Source organism: Erythranthe guttata, chromosome 12, assembly GCF_056151865.1.
Source record: "Erythranthe guttata isolate IM_541 chromosome 12, IM_541, whole genome shotgun sequence".
NCBI lineage: Eukaryota > Viridiplantae > Streptophyta > Magnoliopsida > Lamiales > Phrymaceae > Erythranthe > Erythranthe guttata.
The window spans coordinates 1,159,497-1,172,204 of record NC_142544.1 but is presented as its reverse complement, the minus strand read 5'-3'; the positions used below and the strand labels follow the sequence as shown (position 1 = coordinate 1,172,204).

Sequence of the window (12,708 nt, the reverse complement as noted above, 5' to 3'; positions counted from 1 at the left end):
TTTAATATTTACACCTTTCTCTATATATGCTAATAAAATAAATTTAAAGAAAGACCATTTCTTGAGGCCTATATCTAATATTACTTGGAATATTTATAAATGAGAAAAATAGAGTAAAAAATTGAGAGGGTGGCTAAAAGTTGTCCACATTCATGCAATTTCTGACAGGCAATTTCCCAATCGCTGAAGAAGCTCTCGGCATCTGCAGGCTGTCACTAATATTAATTGTGAAATTTTCTTATCAAAAAACAAAAAAAAACACCAAAAATGTGAAATTTCGACCCTCAAAAAATAATTGTGAACTTTATAATCACATGCGTCGACATCGATATTTATTGTCCTCCCAATCATCCGTCGAAACATATATACGAATCTATCTTGTCCGTATATGTCTCATCGGACCGACGATTGAACTGCAACCTATTCATTGATCAGATCCAGGAACATGAAAAAATTGGAAAGTACAAAAAAAACGAGTGAAGTAGTAAGAATCAGGTCGAACTAGGTAAAAAAAAAAAATAGATTGAACCGGGTTTAAAATCGAATTTAACCTAACAAAATCGATTTTTCGTGTTTTTACATTTTTAGTATGCTTAATTTCATTGTCTTCATCTTGAATATTATTGTGTGGTTGATTTTATAAATTAAATTGGAGCATTTAAATTGATATACAATAATGGACAATTTATTTTGATTGAATTTTACGATAAAAAGAAATCAGTTTAAAATTATTAATTAATAATCATATTAAGAATTCCTAATAGCCCTTAGTGGGTCCCACTTTTTCCTTGCATGCACCCCTTCGTTTTCTATAAATACAAACAGTTATCTCCAACATCAGATGCTCCCGCTGCCCCCTGTAAACCCTTTGGAGCCCCGTTTCTAGAGAGAGAAACTGAGGAGAGAGAGAGAGAGAGAGAGATGTCAAGCAGAAGCGATGAAAATGAAGTAACCACAACATTAACAGCACCTCTGTTAGGGTTAGACGACTACACAAACTCTTCAACAGACGCAGAGCCAATTATAATCAAGCACGTGGAAGATGATAATAATGAAAATCGAAGCCTCTCCAACCGGGTTTGGGTCGAGACGAAGAAGCTGTGGCGGGTCGTGGGACCCGCCATCTTCAGCCGGATCGCTTCGTACTCCATGTTCGTCATCACACAGGCCTTCGCCGGCCACCTCGGCGACCTCGAGCTCGCCGCCATGTCAATCGCCACCTCCGTTATCATGGGCTTCGATTTCGGCCTCATGGTAAATTAAACAAAATTAATTTTAATCCTGAATCGATTTCGATTTTGATTTTGATTTTTTGATTTTGATTTTGATTTGTCAGTTAGGAATGGCGAGTGCGTTGGAGACGCTGTGCGGGCAGGCGTACGGCGCGAAGAAGTATCACATGCTGGGGGTTTACCTGCAGCGCTCGTGGCTGGTTCTCTCTCTGTGCTGCGTGGTGACGCTGCCGGTGCTGCTCTTCGCCGGACCGATTCTGAAGGCGCTGGGGCAGCCGGCGGACGTGGCGGAGATGTCTGGTGTGGTGGCGCTGTGCTTCGTGCCGCTCCACTTCAGCTTCGCGATTCAGTTCCCAATTCAGAGGTTTCTGCAGAGCCAGCTGAAGAACAGTGTGATTGCTTGGATGAATTTGGGGGCGCTTGGGGTGCACGTGCTGCTGAGCTGGCTTGTTGTTTACAGGCTGCGACTGGGGGTTATTGGTACCGCCCTCACTCTGAATATCTCCTGGTGGGTGGTGGTTTTGGGGCTGTTCTTATACACCGTCTGCGGCGGTTGCCCGCTGACGTGGACTGGCTTCTCCACCGAGGCGTTTTCTGGTTTGTGGGAGTTTCTCAAGCTTTCTGCTTCTTCTGGTGTCATGCTATGGTACTCTCTCTCTCTCTCTCTCTCTCTCTCTCTCTCTCTCTCTCTCACTCACACACACACACTTTTCAAATATTCCAATAATAAATTAATAATTAATCTAAACTCAAAAGACTTGACGAACAGTTATATATACTAACCTTAATGTTAGTCCCTTAATGTTAGTCCAATTTCAAAATTATAATTGAATTTGTATAAAATTGGATTTACTTTTAATGAAATTATATAATTTGTGAAATCAAATCCTTATTTTTTTCTACAAATTTAAAATATATATATATATATATATATATATATATATATATATATATATATATATATATATATATATATATATATATATATATATATATATATATATATATATATATATATATATATATATATATATATATATATATATATATATATATATATATACCACGTTGATTGTACTTGCTAATAAAGGTAGGGAGCAATCATATTTAATTTCAATAAGTAAATCTAACTACCAATAAGAGTCAGGGTTGTATCGGTCATGTCTCGAACCGTCGCGCTCATACAAGGGTCGGAGCATTCATGGCTCGATGTATATATGTACCAAACTACGTACCTGGAACTAATTACAATTCCGAACCAAATTTCGGTTCGCTATAATTCAATACAAATATAATTTTACGTACCAAATGAATCGAACCCTCCTATACAACTAATTAGTTTGAATTAATTAATTAATTTCTTTTTTTAGAAAAATATGACTCTAATTTTCATACTTTTTTTTTAAATGTGACCAGCTTGGAGAATTGGTACTACAGAATTCTTATAGTGATGACCGGAAATCTGAGCAACGCCGAAATCGCAGTCGATGCTTTGTCCGTTTGGTATGCAAATTTAAGTCTTCATTTTCAGTCATTTTAAATAACTTTTTTTTTCGTCTTTCCATTTTGCATCGATTGGTCCCTCGTAAATTTTCTATCTTGTCTTGAACTAAAAGTCGTGTTTATAATACGCACGCAAATATGGCTTTTTTTTTTTTTTTTAATCTACCTTCTATAACATGCATTTTTTCTACATATTTTATTTGTTTGTTTAATGTAATTTAACCCAGTTGAGATTTGATTTGACAAACGCATCTTGAATCGAGTATCTAGCAGTTTGTTTTAATTTTCGTCACTAGAAAACAAAGTCACGATTTTAATATGAATTTGTGTCATTTCATGTGACGTGGCATTTCTATATATGTATGGAATTTTCTTTGTGTGTGTGGCAATAAATTCTTATCATTACATTACAACATTACACGACGGTCATTTTCATTGTTTTGCTATCGGAATTCTCTTCTTCTTCTTTATGGACATTTTCTTTTTGTAAATATATATTTTAATAAAATAAAATAAAATAATATTGTGTTTTAACTTTATCTATTTGGTGCTTTGTGTATAAATGCAGCATGAGCATCAACGGTTGGGAAATGATGATTCCTCTTGCATTTTTCGCTGGAACTGGGTAAATATAATAAAATATATCGCTTATTATTTATTTATTTATTTTGTTATTTTATACTTGTGATATAGTAAATTATTCTTTTTATCGTTATTAGTGCACAAAGTCGAAATTGGGAAAGAGTAGACTACGTAAAAATCGTCGAGAAAATTTACAATAAATTTGGGGTAATTAGATACCACACGTGAATTCATGTATTAAAAGAATTTGTGAAATATTGAGGGGCCATGGCCCCCGGGCATATGCTGGTGACAACTGACAATCATATAGATGGTCCTTAGTTTACTATACAGATGTCGATAGTTGATGCATGCAAAATTGAGGTCCACACAAATGGATTTTTGAAGTTTTTGTTTTCTTTTTTGAGAGGGCATGTATATATATATGAAGTTAATATGTATGTATATGTGTATGAGTATAAGTTTGAAGGGTAATTTGGTAATAATGTTGTGGTTGCATGTACGACGAAAACGAAAAGAGTGAGGGTGGCGAATGAACTTGGAGCAGGGAATGCAAAAGGAGCAAAGTTTGCAACAATAGTATCTGTGATTGAATCAGTGATAGTGGGATTAGTGTTTTGGGTACTAATAATGCTATTCCACAATGAATTAGCCCTAATTTACACATCAAGTGAAGTTGTTCTAGAAGCAGTTAGCCACCTCTCTCTTCTCTTGGCTTTCACTATCCTCCTCAACAGTGTTCAACCGATTCTTTCAGGTATTTTTTTCATTCTCTCTCTCTCTCTCTCTCTCTCTCTCTCTCTCACACACACACACACACACACCTAATTATTAACCAAGCTTTTGATTAAGAGGGTCATTCAACATAGATGAAATGAGGTGTGAATAGGGGTGTGAGCTGGACTGATCGGAATTAGCATTTTCAGAAAAGAAAAAAAAAAGGCCATTTTTTTGGAAAGTGAAAAAATAATTCTAATTAGATTCCAAAAAATCAAAAAATTAGGAAATCAGTTAAATGAAAACAAATTTTCTAAAATGGAAATTTTCGGATCAACATTGTCGGAATACATAATTTTTAAATTTTAAATCACCTGTAAGAAAAAAAAAAAAAAAAAAAAACACATTAAGTATTCATATTCGTAAGTGTATTTTTCGGAAAAGAAGCATTGGGATTTTCATAAATACTTTCGAAAATTAAAATTGGATCAGAAATAGGAATCTAAAATATAACCCAATTCCCTTGCAAAAAAACAATAAATCATAATGAAATTTTGTGTTCCATAATCGGAAACATTCAGATCGCAGTGGGCAAAATCCCGAAAATTTTGTTCCAACTTCAACCTCATGTGAGGGATACCGGCCTTATATACTCATATACTGGTTCCACCGATGAAATTAAGATTTTCTATATCCTTATATTTTCTCCCCACTAGTAAGTTTGACAAGTGAATTCATTTTGATCAAAATAAATAAGTAAATTTGTATAATTGTGAAAATTATTAATCTGTTTTATTTTTATTTTTATTTTATTTAAGGTGTGGCTGTTGGTTCGGGATGGCAGTCATACGTGGCATACATTAACCTTGGTTGCTACTATTTGGTTGGACTCCCACTTGGAGTTCTCATGGGATGGGTTTTCGATCAAGGAGTTATGGTATGATTTTTATTTTATTTTTAATTTTAAGTTTTTCCTTATATATTATTTAAATTCTTCTTTTGAGATATAATAAATTTCATTTATACAGAACTACCCCATTAATTAATTGATAAAATATTTTAAATTTCAGGGTATTTGGGCTGGTATGATATTTGGGGGAACTGCATTTCAGACACTCATTTTGGCCGTTATCACAATTCGATGCGACTGGGAAAAAGAGGTAAGAATCGCCAAAATATCAAAATTTTGTTACAACTTTCATGAGTAAACTGCAAAAACTACCCCTGTGTAATCCCAAAATAGCAAAAACCCCCCTGTGATAAATAAACTAGCAAAAACCCCCCCTGTGATAAATAAACTAGCAAAAACCCCCCCTGTGAAATTATTTTAATAGCAAAAACCCCCCTATGGAACTATTTGAGGGTTGACTTGATATAAAAAGACACAAATACCCCTGGAGTCTTGCAATTAATAAATTCTTATATTTTATAAATATTTTAATTATTTTATTTAAAAAATAATCAATTTAGTTGTTTACTATTTTTTTTAATTTCTAAACAAATAAATTAAAAAGAATAAATATACATATAATATGTATATATATAAATACATTTTGAGGGACAATTTTGTCATTTCAAGTCTAAAAAATCAGCTAGGGGGGATTCTGCCTTTGACTAAATTTCACAGGGGGGTTTTTGCTAGTTTATTTATCACAGGGGGGTTTTTGCTATTTCGAGATAACACAGGGGTAGTTTTTGCAGTTTACTCCAACTTTCATAGTAGCCGCCAACAATCTTATCTGATACACATCGTGTTTATTAAAACGCAGGCGGCCAAGGCAACTACGCACGTAAAAAAGTGGTCGGAATCAACAAATAATGCTGCATGAACAAATTGAACGGATAGAATTGATGATCTTTTTCTTGCTCGGAAAGTTGGTAGAGTTTCAACATTTTTTGTTGATGAATTAGTTGGGAATAACTTCGATATTATATTCGACAAAATATAACGTTGCATGATGAAAATAAAGTTTCAACTGTACTTTATTTTCCTGGTATTTTAGTAAGTATATGATCCATAAGGTTATGTAACAAGGAAATTGAAGACTGTAATATATGGTTTTTCCAGTAGTTTGTAAAGTGCAATTTAATCTGTCCAAAACATACATATTAAATTATATTTAAGCCTATATATGTATATATATGCTGATGATCTATTATTTTAATTACACACATCAATATATATTTATTTACTTTGTACATCGGTACTCCGGCTCGGCTGCCTCCGGAGACGAACGGGGTTGGCTCGGGTGTCCGAGTTCAGCTTGGATTGGAAAGTGCGACCGAGTTGGTCCGAGTTGGATTAATTGGAAAATATGATTAATATTAAACATATTTTCAATTTTTAAATTATTCCAGTTTATTCCACACCAGATGCTCCCGCTGCCCCTGTAAACACTCTGGAGCCATTTCTAGAGAGAGAAACAGAGGAGAGAGAAACAAATTAGAGAGATGTCAAGCAGAAGCTATCAAAATGAAGAAACCCTAACAACTCCCCTGTTAGACTCAGGCCCGGCCCTAGGCTATAGGCAACTTTGGCCTATGCCTAGGGCCCCCAACTTATGAGTATTATAGTTGGGGCCCCAAAAATTATGTTTACTATAGTTAGGGCCCCCAAATACGAAATAAAATTTATATTTTCTTATTTAAAAAAAAATATTAATATATATAGCCTGAATTTTGTAAAAAAAAAATAATATACTAATTAATAATTTTAATACGTGTATTTAAACTAAAATAAAAATATCCAAAATATTTAATTTTATATTAAAAAATTAATGTAAAAGGCCCCAAATTTATTATTTTGCCTAGGGCCCCATATGGGCTTGAGCCGGCCCTGGTTAGACTACACTTGCTCTTCAACCGATGCACAACCACCACCAATCAAACACGTGGAAGACGATGATAACGAAAATCGGAGCATCTCCAATCGGGTTTGGGTCGAGACGAAGAAGCTGTGGCGGGTCGTGGGCCCCGCCATCTTCAGCCGGGTCGCTACGTACGCCATGTTCGTCATCACACAGGCCTTCGCCGGCCACCTCGGCGACCTCGAGCTCGCCGCGATGTCCATCGCCATCACCGTCATCATGGGCTTCGATTTCGGCCTCATGGTAAACAAAATTAATTTTATTTCTGAATCGATTCCGATTTCGATTTCGATTTCGATTTTTTGATTTTGATTTGTCAGTTGGGAATGGCGAGTGCGTTGGAGACGCTGTGCGGGCAGGCGTACGGAGCGAAGAAGTACGGCATGCTGGGGGTTTACCTGCAGCGTTCGTGGCTGGTTCTCTCTCTGTGCTGCGTGGTGACGCTGCCGGTGCTGCTCTTCGCCGGGCCGATTCTGGAGGCACTGGGGCAGCCGGCGGACGTGGCGGAGATGTCCGGTGTGGTGGCGGTGTGCTTCGTGCCGCTCCATTTCAGCTTCGCGATTGTGTTTCCAATGCAGAGGTTTCTGCAGAGCCAGCTGAAGAACAGTGTGATTGCTTGGATGAATTTGGGGGCGCTTGGGGTGCACGTGCTGCTGAGCTGGCTGGTTGTTTACAGGCTGCGACTGGGGGTTATTGGTACCGCCCTCACGCTGAATGTGTCGTGGTGGGTGATGGTCCTGGGGCTGTTCTTCTACACCGTCTGCGGCGGTTGCCCGCTGACGTGGACTGGCTTCTCCGCCGATGCGTTTTCCGGTTTGTGGGAGTTTTTTAAGCTCTCTGCTTCTTCTGGTGTCATGCTATGGTTCTCTCTCTCTCTCTCTCTCTCTCTCTCTCTCTCTCTCTCTCTCTCTCTCTCTCTCTCTCTCTCTCTCTCTCTCTCTCTCTCACACACACACACACACACACACACTTCAAATTTATGGACAGTATAGTAATCATTTAATAGACACAAATAAATATTGAAATGATATCAACTATATATATTTAGTTAATGGAATTACAATTTGGTTATTTAAACCAAACAAAAAAAATGGTTTAATATTTATAGTTCTTTTCTTTTTTGGGGTTATTTACATAATAACCAAATTGAACCTAGTATTTCGATTCGATATCCGGGATGATATTTCGGTTGAATTCAATATGATTTTACGGAACGAACCCTCATTCTAAACGAGCATTTTTATATACGAGCGTACATACTTAATTTGAATTAATGATGTTCATATATTCTTGAATCTGATTCACATGTTTTTACAAAATGTGACCAGCTTGGAGAATTGGTACTACAGAATTCTTATAGTGATGACCGGAAATCTAAGCAACGTCGAAATCGCGGTCGATGCCTTGTCCGTTTGGTATGCAAATTAAAGTCTTCATTTTCAGCCATTAATTCTTTTTAAATAATATTTTTTTCGTCTTTCCATTTTCATCGATTTGGTGCATCATAAACTTTCTTTCTTGCTTGGACTAAAAGTCGTGTTTTTAATACACACACAAATATGGGTCTATTGTCTTATCGAGCTATGTTTGAGCTTCGAGTTCGAACGAGCTTTAATTGAGTGAACATAAATCGAGCTGAAACTTGATAACATGCATTTTTGTACATATTTTATTTATTTGTTTAATATAATTAAATCCAGTGGAGCTGTGACGAACGATCTTGAATCGAGTATCGGACAGTTTGTTTTGATTTTCATCACTTGACTACAAAGTCATGATTTTAATATGAATTTGTGTCATTTTATGGGACGTGGCATTTATATATGCATGTCACATGGGAATTTTCTTTGTGTGTGTGGCAATAAATTCTTATCATTACATTACATTACATCACACGACGGTCATTTTTCATTTTGTATGTATTTTAATAAAATAAAATAATAAATGCGTCGTTGTGTTGTATGCTTTAACTTTATTTATTTGTTGCCTTGTATATAATAATGCAGCATGAGCATCAACGGTTGGGCAATGATGATTCCCCTCGCATTTTTCGCTGGAACTGGGTAAAATTATATTGATATTACTTTTCTTTAATACTTTGTTTTATAATATATATATATATATATATATATATATATATATATATATATAATAATTTGAAATTAGGTCATAGGAAAGGGTAAACAACCTAATTTACTCGATGTATTTTACCTCCGGATTTCTCAAACTCTAATTTCTGATCTTTCCTCTCTTTCTCTTTCATTCGATTGAACCCCGCATTAAATGCCTCTAGGCATTGTCCGGCGTCACAACACAACCGTTTAACTATGGCGATGGCTGTTCATTTCTAGCCTTTTTTGCTTTACAGACAAATCAACTTTTCCATCTATATATAGTTAGCCCTTCTACGAGTGGGAGAGAGAGTGGAACAAAAAAGCACACAATTTGAATCTCTGTTGACTTCTGAGACCTTTGTTCATCGGTGAGCGAATGAGATTCACTTGTAAGTGAGGAAAACACAAGAGAGTTCAAATATGGCAAGTTAGGGTTTTGGATAAGAGATCTGGCCAAATATCTGAGTGATTCAGATCAAATCTAGAGTTACGGTGATTGGAATGGAATATTGTGAACGAGTACGCCAACGTTTTCTTTGTATATTCTCCTCTCCAAATTAAATAATTTTGTTTTCATCCAAAATATAAAGTAAAATTGTGGTACAGACGATCTTATACTAGGGTGGTGGTCCTTAGTTGAGTAGAGTCCACAGTTGAAGCCAAATTTGAGGTCCACACAAATGCATATATGAAGTTAATACGTATGTATATGTGTATATGAGTATAAGTCTGAAGGGTAATTTGGTAATAATGTTGTCGTTGCATGTACGACGAAAACGAGAAGAGTAAGGGTGGCGAATGAACTGGGAGCAGGGAATGCAAAAGGAGCAAAGTTTGCAACAATAGTATCTGTGATTGAATCAGTAACTGTGGGAATAATATTATGGGTAATTGTAATGCTATTTCACAATGAAATTGCTCTAATTTACACATCCAGTAAAGTTGTTCTAGAAGCAGTTAGCCATCTCTCTCTTCTCTTGGCTTTCACTATCCTCCTCAACAGTGTTCAACCTATTCTTTCAGGTACTTTCTCTCTCTCTCTCTCTCTCTCTCTCTCTCTCTCTCTCTCTCTCTCTCTCTCTCTCTCTCTCTCTCTCTCTCTCTCTCTCTCTCTCTCTCTCTCACATACACACACACCCTAATTAATCACGTAGCTTTTGATTAAGGCGGTCATTGAACATAGATGAAATGAGGTGTGAATTGGGGTGTGATTTGGATTGATCGGAATTATCATTTTTTAGAAGAAAAAAAGAAAGTCATTTTTTCGGAAGTAAAAAGATAATTCCAACCATTCCATTCCAAAAAATCCAAAAAACAATGAAATTTTGTGTTCCATGTATAATCGAAAATATTCATATCGCAGTGGGCGAAATTCAATTTTTTTTTTGTCCAATTTCAACACTGGCCTTTTGTACTCTTATATATATATATATATATACATATATATATATATATATCAGTGTTCTAAAAATCGGCCGAGGCGGCTGATTAATCGGTCTCCGAGGCGGATGTGGTAAAAAACCTTTACAATTTTAGTGTAAAGATTTGAAAAATCGGTTTTTTGCCTGTGAGGCGGTTTTAGGCGGTCTGAGGCTGTCCGAGGCGGTCAAACCTTTATGGCGGGTCAAACTTCGGTGGCAAAAATCGGCCAAAAATCGGTTTTTTTTTTTTTTTTTAATAATTCAAAATATGAGCTTATGTTTAATTTTGTTTATCTTTAACTGTTATTGTTAAAGAACTAATGATATATGTTAGGAATGTTCAAAAATAAATGTAAATTCAAAAAAATGTTTTTTATTTATATTTTATAAGGATATTTATGTATTATGATCTTATTATTATTAAACTTTTATTATTATATATATACATGATGGAGATATAACTATGTTTAAATATCTTTTATATGTGTCTTGAGTATTTATAAATAATATCTAAAAATATATTATATTAAATTTTAAAAATCGATTTATTTCCAATTTATCATCGATTAATCACCGCCGCATCGATTAATCGTGAGTCGGACCCTGACCGCCTCCGACCCGATTACCGCTTTTTACAACCTTGATATATATACTGACTCAAGCCACTTAAATCAAGATTTTCTGTATTCTTATATTTTGTCCCCACTAGTAAGTTTGACAAGTGAATTCATGCTTTTTGATCAAAATATATTAAGTAAATTACTGTTTGTATGATTGTGATAATAATAATAATAATTTTTTTTTTTTTTTTTTATTGGTGTGTAGGTGTGGCTGTAGGTTCGGGATGGCAGTCATACGTGGCATACATTAACCTTGGTTGCTACTATTTAGTTGGACTCCCTCTTGGAATTCTCATGGGATGGGTTTTCAATCAAGGAGTTATGGTATGGTTTTATTTCTTTTAATTTCAAGTTTTTCCTTGTATATTATTTAAATTCTTCTTTGAGATTTAATAAATTTCATTTATATATAACTACCCCATTAATTAATTGATAGAATATGTTAATATTTTAGGGTATTTGGGCTGGTATGATATTTGGAGGCACTGCATTTCAGACAGCCATTTTAACCGTCATCACAATTCGATGCGACTGGGAAAAAGAGGTACGAATATCTTCTCACAACAAATAAATACAATCACATTTCTAATACTATTTTAGGATGTTAAATTTATGTTATTAGTTAGGGGGTGAAATTTGGAATGACGAAATCTCAAGAAATAGTATTTTTATAATTGTGTTTTTTTTTCAAAAGTAGAAAGCTAATAACGATTCCAGAATTGGCGAAATCTGGAAATATTTAGTTCAAATGAATCGCATTCTAATTCAATTGAAAGTTTCCGAATCAGAATTCGCAAAATCTCAAAGTTCGGTTTCGATTTTCATTGGTATCCAATAACCTCATTTGATATGCATTGTGTTTAAAATGCAGGCGGTCAAGGCAACTACGAATGTAAAGAAGTGGTCGGAACCGATAATTGACGCATAAACAAATTGAATATAATTTTATTTTCTCAATTGGAAAGTCGACAGAGTTTCAACATTTTTTGTTGATTAATTAGGTGGAAATCACTCAAATATTCTACAAAATATACATATTATGTTCAATTATATATGCTAATAATGGTTTATTATATTACATACATGATACACCAATGTAAATGTGTTTATTTTGCATGTCGGTCCGTGTTCTTCTTCGAATCGAGTCAATTTCGCAACTCAAAAGCCAAGAGATAATCTTAAGAGCATTTTAACGAGTAATTATGCATCTACGCATGTTAGTATGGGTTTGGCAACAATTATCCACGTGGAGGAGATCCGGCAATGAGCGGCCCACAAGTACTGCGATAAATTTTGTACAAAATCAATTAAAAAACTTGTAAGCAAAACCCGAATTGAGAGAAAAAAAAAATCAAATAATCAAATATATATATATATATAACTATTGTTTACACTAATACAAGAAACTCCTACCCCAGATTTGTGTTAAATTGAGAAGAAATCATTTACTTTATTTATTTTTTTTAAAATTATATTTTTATTTATAAAAGAATGACGTAATTAAATAGATTCTTTGGTGAGGGAAACACAATATATCGTATGAAGAGTTGTAACATGTTGATGTCACCATGTTTCTTGCTGCACTTTCACAAACAAAGTGTAAGAGAATATATTCTCGTAAACATCTTTAATTCCCATGCACATGTAATAAT

At 34.9% G+C, this 12,708-nt stretch overlaps 2 protein-coding genes across 3 annotated transcripts; both read left to right on the top strand.

Moving 5' to 3' along the window:
- The first annotated feature begins 838 nt into the window (after nucleotides 1–838).
- On the top strand, nucleotides 839–6,104 carry LOC105961118 (protein DETOXIFICATION 27). Of its 2 annotated transcripts, none has more exons than XM_088826614.1 (8): nucleotides 839–1,254; nucleotides 1,337–1,878; nucleotides 2,649–2,735; nucleotides 3,304–3,360; nucleotides 3,836–4,074; nucleotides 4,853–4,971; nucleotides 5,105–5,238; nucleotides 5,755–6,104. In XM_088826614.1, exons 1-8 carry the CDS (start codon nucleotides 922–924, stop codon nucleotides 5,861–5,863), a joined length of 1,620 nt encoding a protein of 539 aa, XP_088682740.1. In that variant the 5' UTR covers nucleotides 839–921; the 3' UTR covers nucleotides 5,864–6,104. The 2 variants fall into 2 exon arrangements, with proteins under 2 accessions (XP_088682740.1, XP_088682741.1); XM_088826615.1 differs by having other exon boundaries at nucleotides 840–1,254; nucleotides 5,105–5,194; nucleotides 5,804–6,104.
- A 183-nt stretch (nucleotides 6,105–6,287) lies between these two features.
- LOC105961119 (protein DETOXIFICATION 27) lies at nucleotides 6,288–12,172 on the top strand. Its single transcript, XM_088826617.1, has 9 exons — nucleotides 6,288–6,540; nucleotides 6,882–7,144; nucleotides 7,222–7,763; nucleotides 8,230–8,316; nucleotides 8,908–8,964; nucleotides 9,800–10,038; nucleotides 11,262–11,380; nucleotides 11,511–11,600; nucleotides 11,928–12,172. The coding sequence occupies exons 1-9, from the start codon at nucleotides 6,486–6,488 to the stop codon at nucleotides 11,982–11,984; spliced, it is 1,509 nt and encodes a 502-aa protein (XP_088682743.1). The 5' UTR covers nucleotides 6,288–6,485; the 3' UTR covers nucleotides 11,985–12,172.
- Nucleotides 12,173–12,708: the final 536 nt, after the last annotated feature.